The sequence below is a fragment of the Bombus vancouverensis genome, chromosome 8 (genome assembly GCF_051014615.1).
Source record: "Bombus vancouverensis nearcticus chromosome 8, iyBomVanc1_principal, whole genome shotgun sequence".
NCBI classification, from domain to species: Eukaryota; Metazoa; Arthropoda; class Insecta; order Hymenoptera; family Apidae; genus Bombus; species Bombus vancouverensis.
In genome coordinates, this window is record NC_134918.1 from 17,431,794 (window position 1) to 17,457,872 (window position 26,079).

Sequence of the window (26,079 nt, forward strand, 5' to 3'; positions counted from 1 at the left end):
CCGACGCGTAGTTAAATGGAACACCTGAAAAATTGGGGGATTAGTAACTCCCACGAGAATTTCGAGCGATTTCTTATGCCCTTTCAGACTAACTTCTTTTATCGTCGCCGCATAGCGTTTTATCTTACGGTTAGAATAATCGATAGCAATTGTAATTTAACATCGCAATAACGTAATCATTTTTTTTTCATCCAGACACAACGCAAATTCGATAGGAAAAAGTTTCACGGAGAATTCGATATAAATCGGTACAAGAACCGCGTCATACGCGTGTAAGTACCTGCACGTTTGTTCGCAGGATCTCCTTCTTTTCGAGGAAGATAAGTTTGTAAATTTATCACGCGCGTGTACCAGCTCGGTTCTTAATTAAACAACTTCGAACTCTACTTCCCCGAAAATAAGGAAAATTGGACAAATTTTGTTTCACATATTTTTCTTCTTTTTTTTTATTTAATATTTCACATTCACAATTCGTCCAATTTGGACATTTTGTAGAATTTGTTTGACATATTTCGCGTATTTTCGCGTGTAGAACGACGTTGATCATTTAGTCGTACCTAGTGGTTAATCAGTGAAGGTTAAAGTATACCTGCCTGATAAATTTCCAAGCTCGACTTGTTCTTTTCGCGAAGAATCGCCCTATCGCCGATTGTACCGCGATCGCTGGCACGTTCTGTACGCGTCGAAAGAGACAACCATCGAAATTATAATTTTTCCGCAATTTATTTTACTTTTTCGATGAACAGAGAAACTGCCGACGAGATTCGCTCGATAATAAACTTTCACACGGTATTTACGAAGTAAGATACTTTTTTGTCGCAAGTACGAGATCGAGCGGAAAATGCGAAAGTAAGAGGAACGCACAGTTTCTACTGTAACGTAATTTCCGAACCGATTCGGAACTAATCGCGGCCAGCTACCGGAATTTTCTGCCACTGACGACCGAATAACCTGAATACTGCACAGGCGTCTAGTTTCTCTATTATGTCTTATTTTTACCCTGGGCGCTGCATCCTCGCTCCAACTTTCTCATACCTCGTGCGGAGAACCGAAAATCGACTACCGAATTTTTCCAATTCGCCTTTCCACTATGATTTACGAATCCCCGGACTCTCGGTCGACTACGTACATTTTTCAGGTCAATGCAAACAAGAAAGGTAGACAGGTCGTTGGCCAACTAGACTAAAGGCAGAAGAGACTAAAAGGGAGAAACAGTGACGAATGTTGCAAAAAGACCTCTCTCGTGCAGATGAATTCCATCTGTTCCATCGCGGATTTCTCTTCCTTGCCCGATAGTGTAGTTTCTGCTCGAGGCAAAGGCCACCCCATCGAGGCTTGCCACAACAATTTCTCTGTTCACGATGTAGGTTACCAAGACGATGCTTTCAGAGTCCTTTTAGCCTAGTGCTTTACTGCCCTACAATAAATCAATTGCTACCGGCTGACCGCCAAGGTCGCACGCTTGCTCTCCAAGAATCTTTTTGAAAGCACATCCAGTGTGTCCAATGGATGGTGCAATTTTTTCTTCGCTGCATCTCGAGACGACTTTACAACTTGGATCGACACTGGCGATTAGCCTCTTCGTTAATCGAGATTTACTATTTCAACCCTTTTAATCGTTGATCGAAGAAACGCGTCATCTTTCAAATTGGTATCTCACTTATTCGGGGTAGCCATCCACATGTTATATTATTATACCACCAAGCTATAATATTTTACCAAATGTCCTACTGGACAAATTGCAAAAATTCAAATAAATAAATAAAAAAAAAATCTTTCAAATGGTTCTATGGGAAACCAGCAACGAGGTGCGATGCGGTATTTCATAGATATTCCGGTTAAAAGCGTCGAGGGATTTAATATCGTATATTTAATTGTTCTGATACAAATCTCATATACAATGATATTCTCCTGGAGATTACAATTCTTCCATATATCGCAACGTTTATGATAAACTCGATAAACTCGACTTCGAGCAGCGTTATATATCGAAAGTTCCTCGCTTTACTTTTAGTAGAGAAGATATATCCCAGGATCGAAGGAACGAAAAAAGTATTAATTTAGTAAGAATGTCGGAATTTTATAGCATGTTTTATTCTTATGTAAGGCAGTAGCTGGCAAGGATACTCCAACTCTCCTAGAAATTATTCCCTGTCTTTCATTTCTCTATTATACGAAACATTTTGAAATCTCGCTGGCACTGTAACTACCCGAGACTATCGCGATTACGCATATTGGCAAAGCTCGAGACGAATCTGTAAACGTAAATAGAAGTTACGAGATATCAAATACGATAGCAAAGCAGGTACTCGAACAGTCTGTTATTCGCTATCTTAATAAGCTACAATACGTAGCGAGAGTATCTGTACGTCGTTTAATGTACCTTTCGGATTTCTATCCACGCTGTATATTAATTTTTCGCAAAGCGTATGTTCGCAACAAACGCGAGACACGTGTCTCAGTGCGGACAGAATTTCAAAATTTTTTCTATAATGCACGTGATATTATATTCGTATAAAAGGTTGCGCGATAAATAGTCGAATACTTTCGCGAGACACCGTATTTGTAGCCACGTTTTACAAGATACGATGGCAATATATATATAGGCATAATAACGTTACAAAATAATGCCGAATACGATCGAGAATAAATAATCTTCCTTTATCTTAATAGCTAAAACGAATTGTTTCAATCGAAGTAACCTCTTTCGTTCATAATTGGGATCATTTTATGCGCTAGTTTCACCGCGTCTGGGTTTCTGAAAACGTCCATTTTAGTTTCGCCTAACAACTTGGTCAATAATTCCTCGAAATCTTCGGTATCCTCTTTACTTCCCATCATTCGTAAATAAAGCACGACTCCAGAGAAAACAGCGTATATCCTTCTTTTATGTATCGCTTCTTTTAACTGTTCCATCGTGGGCGGTTTTCTCTTGCAATCGATATTTTTCATAGTCTCTTGCAAAGTATGCAGATAAAGTTCCAGAAAATCATCGTCGTTGTCGTACTTTACGTGAAATTCTGGACAAATGTTCAAAAAGTACAACAGATCGATAACTGGAGACGTGTAAACAGCCATCTGATAATCGACCTGGAAAATACTCTATGGTAAAACCAGAGAAAGGAGAAGAAAAATTCCGATTCTACGGCATAAGGAAGGCGATCCGGTGGCTTAGTTTTCATATGATAGAAGATCGTTTACCTCGAACTATTCTAAAATGTTAATGCGTATTTATTTTCCAAGTTTCTATATATCGACTCGACTATGACTAAGATAAGACGAACGTATCATATAAAACGCCACGTAAATTTTCATCGTCGCCCTCTTAATTTCTCCTGATACATTTCTTTATAGTAGACCTATTTATCGTTAGTCGATGAAAATAAAATATATCGGCAACTTGTCGATATACTATTTACGTTTCTTATATGTTTTATACTTCTGTCGTGACTGCGTCTTTTTTACAAGAGGGTATAACACCGTGTATGTTGTAATGGAACACGTATTACCAATAAGACTTCAATAGGCTGGCCTTTCTCGTTTTCTCGAAACATTAGATTATTTATCCAACAATCTCCGTGATTTAGTACGCAGAATTCATCCACGTCGTAATTATACGCATCGATACAACGCGTTCCGATAGTTGGTGACAATTTGATCAGCTTATTCGCCGCACTCGTGTATTTTTCGCTCGACCATCTTTGTATTTCGTTAGCTATTCGTAGAAGGCTTACTTCCATCATTCGTATAAAAGCTTTCGGACATTTGGTCGACACAATGCCAGTATCTATAAAAGATTCAATTATCTGTGGATCCTGAAAAATTCACTCGAATTAATATCACGTAAAAATTGACGAGATTTCAGACATGCAGGAGAAATAATTTATCAAAGACGTAACCATTAGTTACGACAAGTAACTGAGTAACAAATAACGAAAAATATACCGATTCGCTGCTATCGACGATTAATATAAAATTATTTCGCGTGATCCACCCTGGGGTTAAACGACGGATGATCTTTGTACGTAGCTACCAGAAATAGTTACGAACGCGGAGACCTGTAATTTTAAATGGCGATCGAATACACCGACGTAGAAATACGATCTAACGCGACGGATAATGCTAATCGCCTCGCTTAAGAGTTTAAAATACACGTGAAATGTGATAAACGAGTTTAAGAAGTCTAATTTGTTTAAACGGAAAGTTTAGTAGAAGCGCACTGGTTCTCCCCTCCCTGGCTGTTTCTTTGTTCGCATAATCGAAAACAATGTCCATATAACTGGACTTTGCTATTCGTTTGTTTGAATACAAGGTTTCGGTAAAACTAACAAGAGAAGCTTCGACAAAATATAAGGAGAACATAAACAAACAAGTCTTTCCTTCCCTTTTATACCATAAGTTCCACAACGTTAAAATTGAGATATCTTTAATATTATCTTATTTTAGGAGATTTAAAGTTTATCGAGTCCAAGAATACAGTTTTAGGTACATATTCGCAATAAACGGTGAATTTTTGTAATGATATGTTAGGCAAAGGTACCGATACGCGGCGGTACGACGTAGCCATGCTGTATTATGTACATTTTTCGTTGTATAATACAATTTTTGGGTTTAAGCCACTGGGAAGCGGAGCTTTCTTATGTATTTTTTTTCTGTCCTGAAAACTTGGTTTAATATTATCTTATCTTCAGAATTGATCGATCATCCGAGGATAAAACTACGGGTATGTTTATTTCGCGTAAAAGCTACCGCCGCGTTCGATTTCATTGAAATCCGCGAGAACCAGGTCTGAAGCTTCCCTTGTGAGTTCAACGAGCTGAGATTTGTAAATACTTGTAGTCCGAAAACATTAATTCGTTACGTCACACGTATGAAGTAGAATCGGATAATAGGCGTTCAGGAACGCACACATTGTCGGTAAACTATAGTACTGTACGTACATGACATTACATGTGTAATGACATGTGTGTAAAAGTATGTAAATAAAAAGTAAATATAAAAAACATTATAGCCTGACTCTAAACCTCCGGATCGGTGGAGATTTGTAAAAAGAAGTTCGTGGAAAGTTGCCCTCGAACGCTGTAACTTCAATGTCACATTTCTTTCTATTCATCGTGCCGTAAACTACTCATCGCGAGAATAAAAAGTCTCAAAGGAACAAAGTCGTCTCCGTACCAATTGACGTAAAGGCGAACAAGTTAATTATAGCTTCTACTCTCGTGCCTATTCACCACCGTCGGACTTACATAAAGATAGTTCGCTGCAACGCGAACCGTGCTTTTCGAAACGTGTGTTATTTACAAATAGAAGCAGTTTCTCGAGTAGTGTATCATCCTCGATCGACAAAATAAGGGAATTTCCGCCGTCAGAAATCCGCAAGAGTCGAAAGATTTAATAGAAGAGGCTCGGCAACTAACGCGTGGGCAGGAATTACTAGAAATCATATTATCGGCCTCGTTTATTTGCTTACGTCGATAACAACGCATTTACAATTTGTACGCTCTCATCTCTTAGACGAAATTAATGGCGCGTAGTGGTATTCCATCTCGCCATAATCGGCCAATTTTTGAATCTCGGATCACCGTGAATAGGACGCAGATGTGATCCGCACGTGTGACGGCAGTGAATGTGGAAAATTTTAAACTAGTAACTCGTGCTCGAAGTGAATTGTGCACGAACATTTTTTCACAGATGCTGCATAAATCCAGAATCACGCTACGATGATCTTTACACTTGATTTTTAAGCAACGTTTAGATACAGCTTAGAACGTAATGTGCGATCCGTACCTTTTCGAGAACTGCGACAGATCCAGCGTGTAATCTCGCGAGTTGTTGTATGACTAAACGGCAGTGTTCGAACGACAATCCTTTCTGACGATCCTTCATAATGAATCCTCTGTTTATCAAGTTTTCCATAACAAGAATACCAGGATCGTCGAGACCGCATAATAAATTTGGACCGAGTTGATGATAAACAAATTCCTTCATCTTGGGTAGAACGTCACGCAGAACTTTCAATTCGATCAGAAACAGATTTTGTTGACGAACGATGTCGCGCGACAGTTCCCTCAGAGGTTCGGCTTTAATAACCAAACTGATCGATCTTTCCGACTTCGTTTCCTCTTTCTTTTTGATCGAAGAAGCTGTATATCTGATGTGCGCTTTATACAGATCACTAAGAAAGTTTAATCCTTTTTCTGACATACAGTTTAGCTGGATCTCCAAAACTCTAACAGTTTCATCCGATAACTTGTTTCGAAGGGCTTTCTCGATGATGGCTTCATCGATTTTCAAAGGATTTACTTCCATTCTGAAAATTTTATACTATAATATACTATACAATATGTACAGGGTGATTGGTAACTGATGGTACGAGCGGAAAGGGGGTGATTCTACGCGAAAAAACAAGTCGAAAATATACAATAAAAATTGTTCGTTCGAGGCTTTGTTTTCGAGAAAATCCACTTTGAATTTCCGCTCGGTACGCGTGCACTTTATCGCGGCTCGTTATAACGAATCTCACTGTAGATCGTTGTCTTGATGAAAAAATTAGAAAAAAAATTTTTATTCTATATTTTCGACTTCTTTTTTCGCGTGGAATCACCCCCTTCCGCTTGTACCACCAGTTACCAACCACCCTGTATATATTTCTTTCCGAATGTACGGTTGAATTCAATATAAAACCTACGTCGATACTGGGATACCTGGATTTTACTTTTGTAAAATACTGAATAGCGTTTATCGTGATACTTGCGAAATTATATTTGCTATCGTAATAGTATATCTAATAATCTAGAAGAGATTATTTACTTTACTTATCTTTTTATTACGTTCCTCCCGCATTTATTGCATTTATTGCATTCATCGCGTGTCTTTGAAACGCTACCTTATACAATGCTCCCTTTCTCTACGCTCTAGGCTCTGCCTTTCTCTTTCAACGAGAGACATAATCATTGCAAACCTATCGTTCACAAGCGTCACGTTTTCCACGACTCAAGCATCGCATACTGTCTCTATCACGATTAATAAATTTAACTTCGTAAAAATGTACCGAGCCCTTCGACTCTATGATTCGCTTCGAATCTGCCATTCTAAAGTGCATCTTTTACTATGCTTACTTTTCTATTCTAAAATACAACTCGACATACCTGGCGTTATATTAACAGCTCTTTCCATGAAGCTTTTCTTAATGTTTCTTAATGGTATAGTAAGAGAAACTATGTCATCGAGATATCAGTCAAAGAATTAACGATAAAAATAAACAAAAAGAGGTCAAATTCCAAAGAAAGAGAAGACACTGTAAGAACGCGGGTCACCCAGAAACTAGACGCTGCAGAAGAGAGCTGATACTTTTATACCGAAAAGGAATGGAGTGTAAGCGAACGCATATATGTGTGTGCATATGTTTAACAGTGAGAAATGAGGTATACATATAGCTCCAATTCAATGATGTATGCTAGTGACGAGTTTCGAAATCAAATGACGCTGCTAAGAAGCGAACAAAAGGTTGCTTCGAGTGCATGTATAGCGAGTGGTAAAAAATATTCAAACAGTAGTTTATTTCTCTCGCTGACGTACAATTTTTCCACGAACCTCTGCCGTGGATCTTATTTATCCATAAAATTCTTTGGCATAATTGCGCAAGTATCTTTTTTTTTTTTTGTTAAAATTCGTAGCAACTATCTTCAGTTTCTATCGAATCTTATCGAGTTTGTTAGTTTCTGTCGAATCTTGTCGAGTTCGATGGCGATTCTTGGCTGTTTAATCGTACAAGGAATGGCAAATGTTAATAAAAACCAGATCCTATCGGAAATTTAATAAAACGTGCGTCGAGTTTTTCGATAGAAACTATTAAAAACGAAATACCGTGTCAGATATAAGAGCACATAGTCACATAAAACTCACGCTCGATGCTGAACAATCACTCCTTTTATGTTCGCATACACCAACTTCTTACACCAACTTCTAACCTTTCGTCTTGTTATTTCTGTACTGTATATTTTTCATTTTCTGCGAGTATTTTGGTCTGATGTTACCTTAGTTTATAAACATACCTAAGTTTATAAACATTCGGTACACTTTCACTCGATGTTTGCTGTTTCATATAGAATTATTCTCCTCGAGCAAATACCTTACACCGTCCGTTATAAAAATACACATATAACTTGTACGTAGAAACATAGTATTCCATCGAATTATTCGCCTTGAAAAGAAGTTGCAAAATCTTCTCGTAACGTCAACAAAATACCAAGCACAAAAACATCGATGAAAGTTTAATTAACACCTTCTATCGATTATTGTTCGTTTTTTTTTTTCAAATTTAAAGTACACTTTACATTACCTGGATGTTGCAAATATTCGTTTTCTAACTATTCCCTCTGGCAGCGACGTTCGAAAGTGAACGAAATTTCTGAATCACAAGAGCGACCGTCTAATGCGTAGCTTTCACGTCCGTGTGCTACAATAATTGCCAACACTCTACGTCTGATCTCTTATAGACTCAACGTACTAGTGATACATACACGCTACGTGCTTGTACAAATATGACAGAGCTACCATTTTTCTCTGATCGCCCACGATCATCAAGAACGATTCAACAGCTTGAAAATACGTACGAAGTTAATTATGTACATACACATAGAGTTTTACTAATTCACGCTGTATAAAAGTGTGAGAATTAGTTGCTTATGATAGTATTCTCTATGACTCAACAGGTCGAAGGCCATACTTAAACTTAAATCGTAATTGATCGATATTAGATCGGTTGAACTTTATCTGTTTTAATACCAAAGTACAGTAGGACGCTGCATAACGCGATTTCGGAAGTAATAACGAGAGTGAAATACTTCTTGAGGAAACAGTATCGAAAAGAGCATTTGCAATCGAAGAACATACAAATTCTGAGATTGAAAGAATTCAATAAAGAAAGAAATTGTATCAGTTCCCGAGAAGCAATTCGCTGACACTTCATTTTTAGCCATTGTAAAAAATATACATTTTACGTTAATTCATGTTTCTTCATTGTACGATCGAGTTGCGTTTAACCATAACGATTTTTTAAGTTAGATATTCGCTTATTGCGTATCCTCGTGTCGTAACTGATGTAAATTCGTATCCTATGTCAGCAGTTTTTATTTTATATACAGGGTAATTGGTAACTGATGGTACGAGCGGAAAGGGGGCGATTCTACGCGAAAAAAGAAGTCGAAAATATAGAATAAAAATTTTTCGTTCGAGGCTTTGTTTTCGAGAAAATCGACTTTGAATTTCCGTTCGGTACGCGTGCACTTTATCGCGTCTCGTTATAACGGAACTCACTGTAGATCGTTGTCTCGATGGAAAAATTAAAAAAAAAAATTTGTATTCTATATTTTCGACTTCAAGTTAGTAACTTGCTAAATAAATGGAAAAGATGACTAGCTTAATTTTTTTTTTTATTTTTTCCATCGAGACAACGATCTACAGTGAGATCCGTTATAACGTACGGCACGCGTACCGAGCGAAAATTCAAAGTCGATTTTCTCCAAAACAAAGCCTCGAACAAAAAATTTGTATTCTATATTTTCGACTTGTTTTTTCGCGTAGAATCACCCCCTTTCCGCTTGTACCACCAGTTACCAACCACCCTGTATATAACTCGATATTACACGCTCTGCTTATACCTTCACACATTTTTAGGTGGAAGAAGAATTAACTCTGGAAACTGTTATATATTCTTTTTTTTTAGGAAAGACGAAGAAACGAAGGAAAAACTATGGTTAGGTCCGATCAGAGCAGCCTCACAAATCATTCACAATGCCAAAACTTTCAAACCTTGAGGCAGCCCAGGTCCTATCGTATAACTTTTATAGAGGGCCACAAAACAGCTACCGTATCTCTGGTCTTGCCATCGCTTTTTTTTCTTTTTCCTTCGTTTCCATCAAATTTTTGGGAACCCAACATTTTTATGGCACATGCGGTAAGCCAAGAGTTGTTTCCTCGGTTACCGCATTTCCACGACCAGAAAACTTTTCAATGTACCTCGAAACATTTGGAAACCTCTGCAAAAATAATAAATCACGTTCACTCCTTTTTCTCGTACCTTGTTTTTATTTTTTACGAACGCCTACACCTTGTTCAAACAACCACTAGCCGGTTATGATTTCAAATAGGAACCAAACCTCCGAGGATGCAGTATACGTCTAAGAAAGTCGACATTTTTCATTCTTTTCCAACATTTTCTTTTATCTTATCCTTAGATCGTAGTCGAAGAAACCTAATTTCATATACTAACTGTTACATCAGTCGTTTATTTATTCACTATCGCACGTTTGCTTGGATATTCTTCCAAACGTCGCGTCGATTTGTTTACTCTTCCATTAATATGTATTGTTGAGATATGTATAATTTTCTGTGCTGGACTAGGTTAAAGGCGTAATAGAGATACTTGTATGTGAATATCAGTGTGTGCAAGTATGTGTGTCCGAAGCGTCTCGAAAACAAATGAATATAAACTCTTCAGTCGGTTAAGAGTCGTCGAAGAGTCGGTTTACAGTCGGGTATAGAAGAAAGTGCTGAGACGCGTGCATGTGTGTATCGTTTTGTCCGTGAAATAAATATATCATTGTTTTAATATTAATCGTCAGTATAAATTTAGTGTTCCTATAACATTATTTCGGCCTCAAAGATCCACAATTTTCAACATGTATATTATTATAGTATGTAACGTTTTAAACCTTGTTAATAATGATATAATTAACAAAAGCGAAAAAGTAAAATAGGTATAAGAAATATGTTTTACCAAATTTTATAAAATTTTATAAAGTTCAAATAAGCATAGCGTAGCGGGTACACGAACGTTTCAAGCTTTACATATATATTAAATAGCGTGTACGTGAGTATTCATGAAAAACATACGTTGAAAGATCATTCATTTTTAAAAGATAATCGTCAATCGAAAGTCTTACAGAACAAAATCGTGTTTCATTTAACAGCAAAGCTAGTTTCATACCTCTTGTACACGTATTTCGTATCGTCCAATTCGTATGAACGAATGTGGTAGCCAACGGAAGTTTGAAGAAACGATAATACCTTACTCATATTACAAATTTGTTTTATTTAAACGAATTTCTCTCATAGAAATAACTTCTCGTTCGATCGAATACTTCTTCCGTTGGATATTAGCACGTTCGTTATTTTTATCTGTTTTCAGTTATGCGAACGACATTTTTTCCCAAAGAGCTAAAGCGAAGTAAGAGCTAAAGAAGCAACCTGATAGGAAAAACGTTTTCACCGGTGTCATCGATTACTATGGCCTACTAATAGCGATGTACAGTAGAAGGGTAAAGAGATGCAAAGTTGTCAAACTTTCACCAATGGTGGTGGCAAAGCAATGGACAGGAACTAAGGGAAGAAAAGAAGAGAAAGGAAGAAAAGGGGAAGAGAGAATAAGATGCGCATCCGTGGCATGCTGTGAGGCAGTACGAGGTAGTCCAGCGCGATGTCTGTTGGCGTGGTGCGACGCGATATGGCACGGCGTGGCGTGGCGTGGCGTGGCATGGCATGCGCGCGTCCTACCCCCTGTGACTCGGTGGCACCCCTACCTCGCGAGGACCGTTTGTTCGATTCGGTTCGAGTTTACGACCCTGCTGGGCCACAAAATTTACGGTGCCCTCTTAAAAACGATCCAAACACGTAGCGGTTCATTCGGAACGCCATTTGGAAATGTGGCATACTTTGCCACGCGTATTGCCTCCGTGATCTAGGCTACCCTTCGATTCTCTCTTCTTCTTCTTCCTCAGCCTCTTTTACCTTTATTACCTTGCTACGCCTGTACTTTTCCCTTTTGTGAGATCTTTGTTCTCTGCCTCGAACGACAAAATCACATTCGCCCGTGTAATCTTGTACGTTTTTCGTGAAACTTTGTGTTACATCTCTCCAACCAGCTGTCTCGAATAACGAGAAAAGAATCGCGCGTATTTGCGTAAATAACGCGGTAAACCGTGACATCTTGGACGATCGAATGAAAAATATATTAAACGAATTTTGCGAAAATCTTCTCTAACTATTTGTCTATCTATCTATCTGTTTATCTGTCCAGCGCACGATAAAGAAGAACGTTATTCGTTCTAGAAAGAAAAATAAAAATTTAATTAGACTCTTTAAAACTATGCGCTCTGAATACAGCTTCGAAGCTCGAAGGGCGTTGTATTATTCAATCAGCTAGCGCGATGAGAGACCTCTCATGTGCCGAGCTTCTTGTGTGTAATCAAGTTAAAAATTTATATAAAACACTGCCGGATGATTGCGAACGATGCCTGGGTAGAGTGACATAAACTCGGTTACATAAAACAAATGCAGGAACACGCGAAAGGGAAGCCCCTTTTGTATCTCTGGAGCCAGTGTGCTACAGAAGAAACCCTTTCGAAGAATCTTTACATATGCATGGACCACCAATGATACCATAGAAAGTCGTCACCCCCCTACGTCGTCCAGCACCGCTCGCTCATTATGCTTTTCGTGTGTCATAACATGATAAAATTTAGAGGAATATCAAGCTAGCCTTTTCTTCTCTCTTATAAATCTATTATCTCTTATAAAAGCTATTAACATTGATTCAAGCGTTTAGCCCGCGAATTAATCTCGCCCCTGTTTCTCTTTGGACGCGTTACGTCCAAAAGGAGATAGCATTTCAGGATTATGACAGGAATCTCTCGTAAACGAGATTTACGTCCGTAATCTTTCTCGCAAAAGTCATTAGGTTACCACGAAAATTTCCAACAAGTTTTGACCAACTGCGTAGACGCGCGTAGTAAAATCTAACGATCGCTGTAAACGTTTCGACAAGAGGAAATATGGCCAAGGATAGTAAGTGGTAGAACGAAGAACTTTCACCTTGAAACTTTCTCGAAAAGGAACAAGCCTAACCTGCCCATAAACCCCGGAAGAAACAAGATCAACGTAGAATTTATTGAACCTGTATTTGCTTTGAGCAATGACGGTCGTTGTGTTTGCGTATAAATAATCGTAAAACGAAACCAAGAAATTTCTTGCTTACCATACCTGTTAACTATTGTCCCGTTAATTTCGTTTGCAAACAACCGTTGTTTCCCGTGGAAAGTGAAAATTCCCCACAACCACCCAAGTAACATTGTAAATTGTGATCGAATCGCGATCCTTGCCGGTAAACTATTCATCGCGTTATATTGCACGAACTTTCTACTAACCGTAGTTAAGTTACGATCGTAAAACTTCGGCATATAAATATCGTATAACTATTACTTAAACATAATCACGGTTCAGAATATTATATTTTTATGGCTCAAGACGGAATAGAGCGATCATCGTATACGAGAAGGGGCACAAGCCACAGATTTCGTTCATCTCTACGCGTTTGTCGAGATCAACGTTCTATTTTCACTTATACGCGCGGTCGGCTTTAAATTTCTTCACCTCAGAAACGGACAGGGAACGCAAAAACGAAAAAGGAAAAGATTCATACAGCCATGTGCTTTGCGCTTGATCTTGTTTCAAAGTTATAGCCACTCTTGCGTTATGATAATCCGCGACACCTTTCGCTTCGTAGAAGATGCTCGAAATGACCACCCTCGGTTTCTATAAAAATTTGCAGTCGTCGCGTCAAACGAATTCGCGATCTTCTAAAAATCTACTTAAACGTTCAAATACACTGCCTTCGTTGTCGATCCATGCTTTCCACGATATCGTCGCTCGCGTAACGGAGTAAAGCGCTGAATATGTCGTTGACTAATTTTCACGTACTAACTGTACGAATTTGACTCGATACGTCCCAAAATCGCCATGGTCGAATTTATGGAAAGAATTAAAAATTCTTCTTTTTAACCTTTTCTCGCGTAACTCTCTCTTAGTAGACTCTGACGAGAAACAAGTTAATTAATTTGAATATCTTTTATCGCGATACGTTGTACGATACAATCTCCTATAACGTATTTTGTCAACTATCTGTAATAGAGAATAGTGGGGTTTAGCTCACTCGCTAAAATTAACTTTCATACGAACAACAAGGCCATCGAGACAATTCTCTTTATCTACATGAATCGGAAAACTCGTCAAAGTTAATACCGCTGTCGCGAAAATAACGCCAGATAACGCAAAACCTATTGCACAAAATCACGAGCTTCGAATATTCTCATATTAGAAAATAAAAATCAGACGAAAAAAGACAAAAATATAACGACGAAACGTAAGATTTTAATGTACGCGGCACATACGTAATATTCTCAACAGGAACCTTTCCATCCCTTCGACACTTGCGCATAGGGAGTTAAGTATACGCATTACATAATAAACGGGAGTAAAATCGCGATCATAATCTGCACGACTGAATAGCGCAGCGGGTTTCTCGTACCCTTTAATAGACTCGTATTTGTATTCATTGTGCTTTATGCCAAGTAAACAAAAACTAAACGTTACAATGCCATATCTAATCGTTTTTCCGATGATATTAGGATTCGTGCATATGAAATGTTATGTTTCGATTCTGAAATTAACAAGGATACATGCTGTAAATTTTGTTATGTAATTGTCGCACATCGCGTTAAATAAGAACAAGCGAATTACGGTTATTCGACGCCACAGGACTTAATGATCTTTATAGACGTAGAATAATAAAATTGAACAATTTTTGGAAATAGTAAAATCAACGCGCGTATACGTATAGACTAACTTAATATCAAGATAATTAAGATCACGTTAAAATCATATTTCTAGATGTTCCTTAAAACATATAATTATCGTTTATCAATTGTATCTTTATTAAGCGTTTATCAATTGTATCTTTATTAAAATATATCTGGTTTTAAACAGAAGCTCCGAATTTTATTTGAAATTAAAATCTTCCGCAAGAACTAGCAATCTACGAAAGTTAAAAAAAAAAAGGAGAAAATTTTTTATTTCCTCCGTTCCAAGATGCTAAAAGATCGTCGTTTAACGAGGTTACCAGGCATTTTAAACAAATTATAACAATAGGAGAAAAATAAGAATTACAACAGAGAAATCGATGAAATTAAACTTGAATATCGGGTGGCTTATAATTAACGTTTTAAAGATAGGTTTTATAGTTTCATAAATACTTGTAAGAGCAGCGAGTAAACGTTGAAATCGTCGTTGAAGTTGAAACAGTGCAGTATCACGTGAAACTGTCAATTAGGAATCCGTCGGTCGATTTCAATATCTGCTGAATCGATCCTTTCCGACCGTTCATAGGTTGTCACAAGTAATTGTTCCGAAATTTGCTTACCTGTACTTACGACAAACAATTTCTCTAAAACATACATTTATCAAATTATTACAGATACAACGAATAGATCGGAGAACTTATATATAAATCTTATGATATATAATTAGATTTATTGAACGTTATTTATTTGATCGACGATTAATTTCGCGGTACCTCGTGAACAGTAGGTTGTTTTAACGGTCCTTTTGCACACGAGACGATCAAATATCACTACGAACACATTTTTTTATGTTACTCTCGACAAACAACAATTTTACCTTTGACACGAGATAATAAAAATAGAATGGAAAGTATTTGTAGCGCGATCTAAAGCAAATTTCTACCGGACGCTTCTTACCATGTTCCTTGTACATACAATCGGTCGTATTAACATCTTTAGAAAAGAATGTCTTTAGATTCGTAGATTTGTAGACTTTAGAAAGAAATTTTTACTTCATTTTTATTGCAATTGAATGGTAAAAAAGAAAAGATCTTTAGTTTGAGGTATTTCGTTATTAGGTACTTTATTAGCTCTTTTTTAGAATTTTTATATTTTAAATTTGTTTTTATTCAAAGTCAATAGTATACAAAGGACATACTCGGACACGCTTTAAAACAAAAATGACTTTTTTGAAATTGGATCGGACGACCTGACAAGTTCTCTCGAGAAGTTAAAGGATTAATTTACCAAATGACGCGCGTAATAAATTGTAAAGAAATCGCGATCGGTAGGAGTTGCGAAGGAAATAACAAGCATCACCTTTTACAACTTTCTTATCCGAACCTGTAAGAACCTCCAAGAGGTTCTTTCGAAAAAAAGCAATATCATTTATCCATAAATCTATTCCGTAAATTAAAAATGACGAAGATACCGTAGCTTTTAATTTTTTCGGAAATAGCTTCTCATAATTTCTCCAAAAATAACGATTCCTTCTCTGTTGTACAGCACTCGGTACTGAAACTAAACCAGAATCGGACGATATTGTTGCTAACAATACGCACTTAGGATGGATGAAACAATGCGGTTGTCGATGACAGGTCGTCGGAAATTTTGATGCGAATGTCAAATCTATCGTAAAATACAAGGATTTCGCGATAGATCGTGCCGTGTGTAACACCCTCGAGAGTTAACAATAAAGAGGAAACATTTCTCATGCGAGCTCTGTTATGTGTCTTATATAAGTGTGTATCTAAGTGTATCTAAGTGTATCAACGCCGGAAATCATAGAATTACGCCAACTGTAAATTGGTAGTAAGAAGTATAGCTTTGTCACGTTGGAACATTGCATTGCTATGTACGTGTTTAACCGTAAGATAACAAACATCGTAGAAAGAAAGGCAGATACAGAGATTATTCGTTTATGATCGATAAGCTAACTTCAACGGCTAAGTTTCACCAGGAATGAATCTTTTTCTCTGTAATAAATATAAAAATTGTAAAATATTCAATATTTATAGCGATATTATTAGTGGAAAGAATATTCTCTATTCGAACAATTGTTTATCGCAATATACAGGGTGGTTGGTAACTGGTGGTGGTACAAGCGGAAAGGGGGTGATTCTACGCGAAAAAAGAAGTCGAAAATATAGAATAACAATTTTTATTTTTAAATTTTTCCATCGAGACAACGATCTACAGTGAGATCCGTCATAACGAGACGCGATAAAGTGCACGCGTACCGAGCGAAAATTCAAAGTGGATTTTCTCGAAAACAAAGCCTCGAACGAACAATTTTTATTCTATATTTTCGACTTCTTTTTTCGCGTAGAATCATCCCCTTTCCGCTTGTACCGCCAGTTACCAACCACCGTGTATAATATGCTCGAGATCGATTCGAAAATTGAAACAGATAATTTAACGATATCGGTAATACTCGAGACAAAATGAAAATAATGCTTTTTCTTATTAAAACAGAAAATTTATTCAAAACTATATCGATCGACGGTATATATTCTTGTTAATACATAAGTACACGCGTGTGAATGTAGAGAAACAAGTAGAGTGATAAAGGTAAAGGGTGATAATATTAAGAGAAATTACGGTAACTAAAGATACTTGCTGGCCTGAACGAATATAAAACGATTAACAATCCATCTTATTGCGTTCCTCTAATAGTAGTAGTACGCAATTACAATAATAAATACAATAATACAATAATAAAAGATTCTTTCTATTCTTGTAAATAATTTCAATAAGTTCATTAGTGAAAAAATCTATATTTATATTTTTCGTGGCATCTGTAGTTTAATAAATCCGTTTGAAATCGACAGGGAACGTCACTATCGGATATTAAATTTTACGAAATTTTCAAGATCCTCCCTGTTGCATCCGTGTCGTAGATGGACTGGTATTTAAGCAGAATCGCATGCACGCAGATGAAATAAGAGATACTTTCGCAATCTTGTATCCGAGTAGCGATGATATTATTTAACAAACAAGCCGGATGGAAGACTTATCAGAGTAGTGTTACCACTAATCTTTGCAACGACTTTAACATGCTGCACGCCTGCATGCAAACTTACTCTTTAGTAATTAAGAGATTAAACTCTGTTGTCTGACACTGACTTACAACGTCCTCCTCTTGTCCCTTCGTTCCTTTTCAATTTGCACTTCTATTAGATTACATATTTATGTAAATGATAACGATCAATCTATCAAATTACATATCTGTTATTTCGTTCACCTCGTTCGTTCACAAACACGTTATTTACTAGTACAAGTTCACTACGCGTTCGCTTTCTTCAGCTGTTCCTTATATACTTATTATTATTATTACCTTATTTTCTTTTTTTTTTATATTTCCAAATAATAATTCGAACAAACGGTAATCGATACTTGGAAGATTGAAAAAATGATTAAAAATGTAACGATGTGAAAAGAAGTGGCTTTTTCCCATTTGCTTGATAATTGCTAAGTCGTATCTCGTAGCTTTGGGTCATCTACGATTGTATCATGACGTTTACCATGAACGTTAGAACGTCGTCAGAGGAGAACGTAGCGAAACGCGTATTGTCACGGATTCTATGTATACAATCGTAACGACATTTTCAAACAACGTTCCGATTGTTGTTCTTATTTTCTCGAAAGGCAGACAGAGAAATAAAGAGGAAGAAAAATAGTGGAGGAGAGAGAGAGGAAGAAAGAAATAATTGTTCAAAGTCCAGCAGGTCCAGCAATTCCGAAGGCGAACCATCGTGTCGGCGTCTCGATTGGTACGGGCATACGAGCACGCACGTATTCGCGGTACAAGACTGAAAGGACACGTCTCGAATATTTTACCCCGGGAGTTTTTCCTCTTTAATTGATTCAATCGGCGAAAAACACGGCAGGACCGCTTCACCCTCCGGGAATTTTCACCCGCCGCCTGCCTCACGCCACCTCCGCGTCATCCACGCTTTCAGCAACCAACCGCTGTAACGAGACGCTGGAACTAACCTTCCTTTTCGATGAAAACGCCAACTCCTCTTCGCGGTTACTCCCTTCCCTATTCCCTCGTCCCTCCTTTCCGTCTCTTTGTCTTCCCTACAAACTTTATTTTCTCTTTATTATTATTTTCAGTTTCTCCGAATATAAATTTCTTTCTTATCTCTCTAATCCGTCTTCGTAATTTTTCACTCGCCCCCCCCCCCCCACTTCCTACAGTTCGTTTCATCGACTTTATTTATATCCCTTTACACGACACGCTAAAGAGAATTCACTTCTCCACCCTTTTTCCTATTGCCCTTCGTTTACGAATTTTTCATCTCTCCTTTTCTGGCGTTTATTTACGCCAGCTGCATTTATATTCGTTGCGCGTCGTCGAGTTTTATAGACACTTCACGTAAGAACGGAATATCGATGTCTCTTACGTGGAGGTAATTCTACGAAATAATATGGAAACATTTATATACAGACACTAGAACCAAAGCGGTACCGCTATTTCCGTGGGGGTCGTTTGCCCGTAGCAAAGCGCGCCGGTGGGAGTACACTGGAAACAGAACTTTCCATAAATGATGGAAACTCGCAAATTTTCCGTTTGTTATTTTAATTAGAGCCTTCAGGCCATACTTAACGAGAATCTGGCTGTCTGCGTTTATATTGTGTACCTCTACAAAACGACAATCGAGCGTGGAGTATCGGTTTCTACATGACGCCCTGTAATCCGCGCCCCAATCGCGAAACAGAAAATCTCCACGCTGTGTATATTTCTTATTCGTCTACTTTCTTCGCTTTATAATCGTCGTCGCGAAAGATTATTAAGAATATGGCAATTTTTCTTCCTCTCTTTGTCCGTTGCTAAAAATCTACGGTTACGTGATATTAAAATATCACGGGGGAACATACATACGGTGGCGAACAAAAGTACCGGCACACGCTTTGAAACAGAATTAATTTTTTTTTTTAATTGAACCAAACGATTTGAATTTTTCTGACGATGCGTGAAGAGTTTTTGAAAAAATTCTATCTTCCTTGTTTCCGCATTAATTAATAGATTTCGTGGAAATTTATTGCTTAAATATTCATTAGAAGCCTAAAAGAAGAAGAATAAAAAGATGGTAAAAAATCACCTTTATCCATTATCCTTCGCGATTCCGACCAACCGCAGTGTTTCGGAAAATTTTTTACACGTCACCAGGTAAATTGGTCCTGGTAATTCTTAACAAAAAAATTCAAGCTGTTTGGCTCGATCTTAAATAGCAGCTATTCCGTTTGAAAAATTCTAGCGATATTTTTACTCCTGATTGTACACGTGTATACATAAATGAAGAAACGCAGGAAGCGACTGGTAAAACGGTACTGTTAAATTTACTTTCCGTAAAAAGGATTTTTAGTTCGAAAAGCGTCGCGATAGGAAGGTGTGCCGTAAAGAAAGAAAAGTCTCGACTGTTTTTTTATCGTTCTTTTAGAATCAGTCGTAAAAATTTTTAGTCAGTCTTACTGGCTAAAAGTGGTACAGTTTTTTTTTCCGTTACTTCGAAAAGGATAGTGGAACTAGTTTTTTGCCGTTAGAAGGAACAGTTAAAAAAGCAGCGGAGAAATAATTTACAGTGGTAACTTTTTACGTTTGGTCGCTTCAAGAAAGAAGATAAAACAGGAACCATCCTGTCAGCAAAATTTGTTCACCTATCATGTAAAAAATATACGCGACGATACAAACGTTTCAAACATTAAATTCAATGTTTTCTCGAAAACAAACGGTCCTGCTAGAAACTTAGAAAAATTCGTTACTTGGGAAGCTGACTTTTCGACTTCCTTTTTTTCTCCAAGTAACGCTTTTTTCTCTTTAAGAATACGCATGCAAACAATTTTTAAAAAGTGTTGCTAGAATTTACGACGTTTTTTTACTGTAAAAATCCTTGGTAGATTTTTTTCACAAAATACATCACCTGAAAAAATGCTTGCAATATTTCCCATGTATTATAACCTTTATGAACTCCATGTTATAACTTTGACTTCGTTCGTACTACTGTACAATTACGATTATACCGAGTGATCCGATGTTTCTCGAAGTCGAAACTAATTCTCTGGCCTAGTATGAAAAATTACTCATACGTATATCCATCTACATCTTTCGGATACTTTTCTTTCTATAAAATCTCAAATTATACCAATGTTCGTAGTTCTTAGATAATCATTGAAACACGCCCTATTAACCTTACTTCTAAAGATAATATTACGCGATTGATGTTACCGACACTCGGTACAATGTCAATATATAAAATTTGTTGTATGATAATTAACTAATACAGGATCGGAAAATCTATTACAACGGTTGCAAAAGATAGGCCGACACAAAGCCCGAACAAGACGCAGATGGAGCCAATATTGATTAAATACTACATGGAATATTTTGAAATCTGATATTTTAATTTGTAAATAGAGCATATTATTCCCAGTGCGATGCATTGTGATGGCGGTGTCTGTAGGGTTCAGAAGGACCGCTTTTAATGACCCGGACGTGCGTGTATAGTTCCACCTAGCACTGTCGTATTCGATTACAACCTCTATGCTGTATACTCCATGCTCTCCGTAAACTCAAAGTAATTCTCTTTCCAATTCTTCCACTCCTTTCACCCTTTTCAAGTTCGGCTCACGTTACCATACCGATAGACTCGCGCTGATTCCTTCGATTACTTGCACGTACTTGCTCGCCTATGCTCCTTCAAATCACCTACCAGTTATCCCGATGTACAGCTGCCGGCTTTCTTTTCATCGTAACAAGTGCGTTTACTTCTCCAATTCTATCTACCGATACTTATAAATGTTGTACAATTACAATCTACTATGTAATCCGTAACTATCATGGTGAAACGGTTACACGTTAATTCTCTGTTGTTGTTTTTAGATAGATACGCACCTGTCTCGATTAAAAATTAAGATCTCGAGTCATACGTTACGATTAGATCGCGGATTTTTATGGGAGATTCGAAGACACAAAAATGCACAGAACGATTATTCTGCTATTAACGCGGAACCGAAAAATTTCTTTATTGTGATTATTATAGTACTTTTTTACCAACTGTTGCTTTCCGAAGATTTTCAGATCACACGCATCGATCCTCAAACTTCGCGATAACTTATCTACCGAAGAAGTATCGTTGCTGTCTGTTCTGTGTAGCGGCACATGAGTTAGTGGACAATACGAATCACGTTGTTGTTTTGCTTCGGAGTCTCAAGATCGTTGGGAAACACATAATATAAGGATAAATAAACTCCGAGCAAAACAATGTCGCCGCTACGTGCAACCGTCGGACAAAGACTAATCGACACGACGACCCAATTATCATCAAAGGGATACGCTGCCAGGGACAACGAACTATCTCGTCATTAAACCTCACTGACCAACCATCCTCTACGCACAAACCTCTACAAATTGATAACCCCGACGTGAGTTGAACGCGACTAAACAATCCTCTACATTGGCGACATCGACGTGCGAAAAGTGAACATTCACAATGACGAGTAGCAACAGACAACTTCGTACAGAATTCGCAGACTCAAACGGTTCTAGTCTGCACTGGGAGTTCGAGAACGAAGAAATGGGCGATAGAACGCCGTCTCGATTCTATACGGATCTGAAGAAGCCTGCGCCCTCGTCAGCCTTCGACGACTTAGTGCTGGCGACCTGGAAAAAACACCTCCCAGCGAATACTCAACATGTACTAACTGCGCTGAGGATAACGGAAACGAACGCCCTGATCAAAGTGACCGATAACATCCACGGAAGGCACCCGGAAGTCGGAAGCACCTGAATCGCAACAGCCCGGCTTCTGTTACTTCCACGCGACGTTCCAGGACCGCGCGAAAAAGCGCAGTTCTCCAGGCACCTGAAATCGGAAACGGGACTTGCCACTACGACAAACACGAGATGGCGTTCATCGGCGTGGACTTCTTAAGCCACTACGGGTTACTGGTCGACACCACAGCGACCTGTCGACAAAACGATACAAGGACACGACAGAGGCTGTATCGAGCAAAGCAATCGTCAGTGAGTCGACGTATCGCCGATTTCTCGTCGAATTTTCGGACGCGACTCGTCCACTCGTTCGATAGCGACAAAATACGACTCAGTGCGGTACTTCATATCGAAAACCACGCCAGGCCCTTCCGTCTTCAACGAACCTCGACGCCTAGCCTCCGCTCGACGCGAGCAGTTGAAGGCGAGATTTGAGACGATGACCGAGCAAGGAGTGATGCGGCCAGTGAAAAGTCCATGGGCATCGTCTCTGCACGTTATACCAAAGAAGAACGAAGGCCTACGACATCGCGGCGACCGTGTGTTGAACGCCTGCATCGTACCGACAGGCATCCACCGCCGCATATCGAAGACGTCGCGTAACATCTGCACGGATTTGACAACAAGCGGACGGCGCTTTACCCCGCATCGAAACGACAAACCCGCAGATACCGAACTCTCTCGCAACCGCACTCGAGAACAGCAAAGAAAACAAAACAAAGCAAAGCAGAGGACAACTCAAATCATGTTGTTGTTTTACCTCGGAGTATCAAGATCGTTAGGATACACGTAATGTAAGAATAAATAAACTCCGAGCAAAACAATGTCGCCGCTACGTGTATAAATAAACGGACGCGATCGCAAAGAGGAGTTACGTTCAGTTGTCGATCGGTTATCAACCAGTTATCAACGAATTATCGATCTAATTAACGAGTCATTATCCATTATTTTACGACTTATACACAGTACGAGCGTCTCAGCGAATATGGTCTGTATACTAATTTATTATTTTAAATATATTCGACGGTTTCAACAACGAGCAATCTCGTTCAATAAATCTCACGGTCAAACGTCGTCCTCTACACAAGTCCTCTACAGTTCTTTTACTGTCGCAGTATCGTAATGTTCTTTCCCTAAACTAGCCGAAATATATTCCGAAACATGCAGAAATAACTTACCAAGATATATTATTCTTCTTTATTGGCGTTGCGATTGGACATATATATATATATATATATATATATATATATATATATATATATATATATATATATATGTATATATGGCCTCAAATGCTCATTTATTGTTCATACTCGTAGATTAAATTACGGCCTTACCATACAAGGCATAAAAGTTCCGCAGACGGAACTAGGCTCTTAACATCGGTCGGTAGTTGCATCTTTTAGATTGGTTATCATAGCAGGTTTGACCTCAGGACTTCATCGCGTGGTAGCAGCATCAGTCCGAGAGCCACCAATTTTATAATTATAAGCACTCTCAATTCCTTTCTGTTATGACACCTTTGGAACGTATATTTATAGGAAGCGCTCTGGGTTAAAGTTTAGAGAAAAGTTCTTGCGTAAAGTCGCGAAGCCTATGGCCCTCTGATGGACGAATGAGAAATATCCCTACAAATTTAAATATCCAATAAGTTTTAATGCGGAAACATTTGAATTTTAAATAAATGAAACATGTAACAATCAAGAATTTCATATAATTTATCTATATGTATATCTTATTCGTGGTTTTCTGATATCAAGTCTGATAAAAATCATAAAATTTGGATAACTTTGTGTACATATCATTGATTCAATCAGGGAGTTGGAACCTTAACTAATTATCGATCGTTGTCTAAAATGATAAATTATCAAAATGTCTTACGTGGCAATGTTATCGATTAATTTTTACTACGTAAACGAGACGAGTATTAAAAATAAAAATATATAGCAAAAGAAAATGATTATATTTATGTAATGGGTCGAATAGGTTGCGCAATTCCGTACGTTCATTCAATCTATAGTCAATCGTGCTCCAATTAAAGAAATTCTTTTACAATTTCATTCTATTACAAATAGTTGATTATTTGATTTACTTACAACGTTATCAATTATATATACAGATGAACCCACTTATAAGTCGCGCAATTTCCGTCAATGAACGACTGTCACTTGGTTATATCATACGACAATTTCGAGTATCATCCCAAAACATGGTTATCGCCGTAAGTTTTGTTTCGTTAGTTTTAAAGAATAATGACATAAATTACATGATATTATCACTACAATTATTGCAATTGATGTATAAATATATTAAAATACTATAATTCTTTTTGTAAATATGAATTATACATATATGTTGATGTGCTTATATAGGCAGGACAAAAACTACCCACAATTGATCTTTTTGAAGACTCTCCTGCAAATAAAGTGAATCTTGCTAAAATTGCAAATGGGAAAAAAATTATAATTTTTGGAGTGCCAGGAGCTTTCACACCAGGATGTTCCAAGGTATATATTTTCATGTCCATTCAAAAATCGATTTAATGTATTCAATGTATTAATAACTATCCTTGCTTACTGAGTAACTGAATAAATAAAGGAACAAATAATATTAAATTAGTGTTATGTAGTAAATGTTATAAGTATGTTAATATTTATTAAGCATTAAGGTAGTAAAACTAATTTTTTTTTAACTATAAGAAAGTTATATTCTATGTATATAAAACAAAAATATTTCTATAGTAAAAACATTTACTTTTGTATTTAAAAGAAATAGTATGGTGGATATTATATTTAAAAATTTTATATTTTAGACACATCTTCCTGGTTATATACAGAAAGCTAACGAATTAAAATCTAAAGGAATTGCAGAAATTTTTTGTATTTCTGTAAATGATCCGTTTGTAATGGCAGCATGGGGTAAAGAACACGGAGCAGATGGAAAAGTAAGATTATATTTTATTTATTGTATATATTTTGTATGTAACATCATTTTTATCAGTAAATTTTATACTTTCTCGTACAGGTACGTATGCTGGCAGATCCAGCAGCTCAATTTACAGATGCGATGGAACTGTCAGTAGATTTACCAGTACTGGGTGGAAGAAGAAGTAAACGATATTCTATGCTCCTTGAAGATGGAGTAGTTAAGGAGTTGAACGTTGAGCCTGATAATACAGGTCTTTCTTGTTCCTTGGCTGAAAATATTAAACTTTAGAAAATATAACGTAGCAGTTTATTATGTAGTAAATTATAAACAGATGCTTTGATCAATTTATAAATTCTGCCATATATAATACGTATATAATAAAATGATTATTCATTACCCAGAATTATAATGTGTCAAATAAATTATTCCGTGTGCCTTAATTTTATGTAATATACTTTATTTCATGTCCATTATTTCACATATGTACTTCTGATTCTTATTATTATATTATTGTTTATATTTATTTCATATTTTTGCCCGTGTAACAAAACAAGAAAAAATAATTTCACTCAATATTTATACATAAAATTATAATTAAAATATTTACTTAATCTTATAATACTAAGAACTATTACACACACACACACACACACACACACACACACACACACACACGTATATACATATGTAAAATAATAT

At 37.3% G+C, this 26,079-nt stretch overlaps 2 protein-coding genes across 7 annotated transcripts; one reads left to right on the forward strand and one right to left on the reverse strand.

The window, feature by feature from the left end:
* Window positions 1–1,855: 1,855 nt before the first annotated feature.
* Window positions 1,856–15,263, reverse strand: LOC117159559 (uncharacterized). Of its 5 annotated transcripts, none has more exons than XM_076620680.1 (5): window positions 8,342–8,518; window positions 7,906–8,203; window positions 5,788–6,310; window positions 3,510–3,815; window positions 1,856–3,090 (listed from the first exon to the last, which is right to left on the reverse strand). In XM_076620680.1, the coding sequence occupies exons 3-5, from the start codon at window positions 6,307–6,309 to the stop codon at window positions 2,689–2,691; spliced, it is 1,230 nt and encodes a 409-aa protein (XP_076476795.1). In that variant the 5' UTR covers window position 6,310; window positions 7,906–8,203; window positions 8,342–8,518; the 3' UTR covers window positions 1,856–2,688. The 5 variants fall into 5 exon arrangements, with proteins under 5 accessions (XP_076476795.1, XP_076476796.1, XP_076476798.1 ...); XM_076620681.1 differs by having other exon boundaries at window positions 7,906–8,224; XM_076620683.1 differs by lacking the exons at window positions 7,906–8,203; window positions 8,342–8,518 and adding an exon at window positions 15,090–15,263.
* Window positions 15,264–23,316: 8,053 nt separating this feature from the next.
* On the forward strand, window positions 23,317–25,783 carry Prx5 (Peroxiredoxin 5). 2 transcript variants are annotated; one of them, XM_033339499.2, is made up of 5 exons: window positions 23,317–23,440; window positions 24,572–24,673; window positions 24,825–24,959; window positions 25,265–25,396; window positions 25,477–25,783. In XM_033339499.2, exons 1-5 carry the CDS (start codon window positions 23,438–23,440, stop codon window positions 25,666–25,668), a joined length of 564 nt encoding a protein of 187 aa, XP_033195390.1. In that variant the 5' UTR covers window positions 23,317–23,437; the 3' UTR covers window positions 25,669–25,783. The 2 variants fall into 2 exon arrangements, with proteins under 2 accessions (XP_033195390.1, XP_033195389.1); XM_033339498.1 differs by lacking the exon at window positions 23,317–23,440 and adding an exon at window positions 24,122–24,145.
* Window positions 25,784–26,079: the final 296 nt, after the last annotated feature.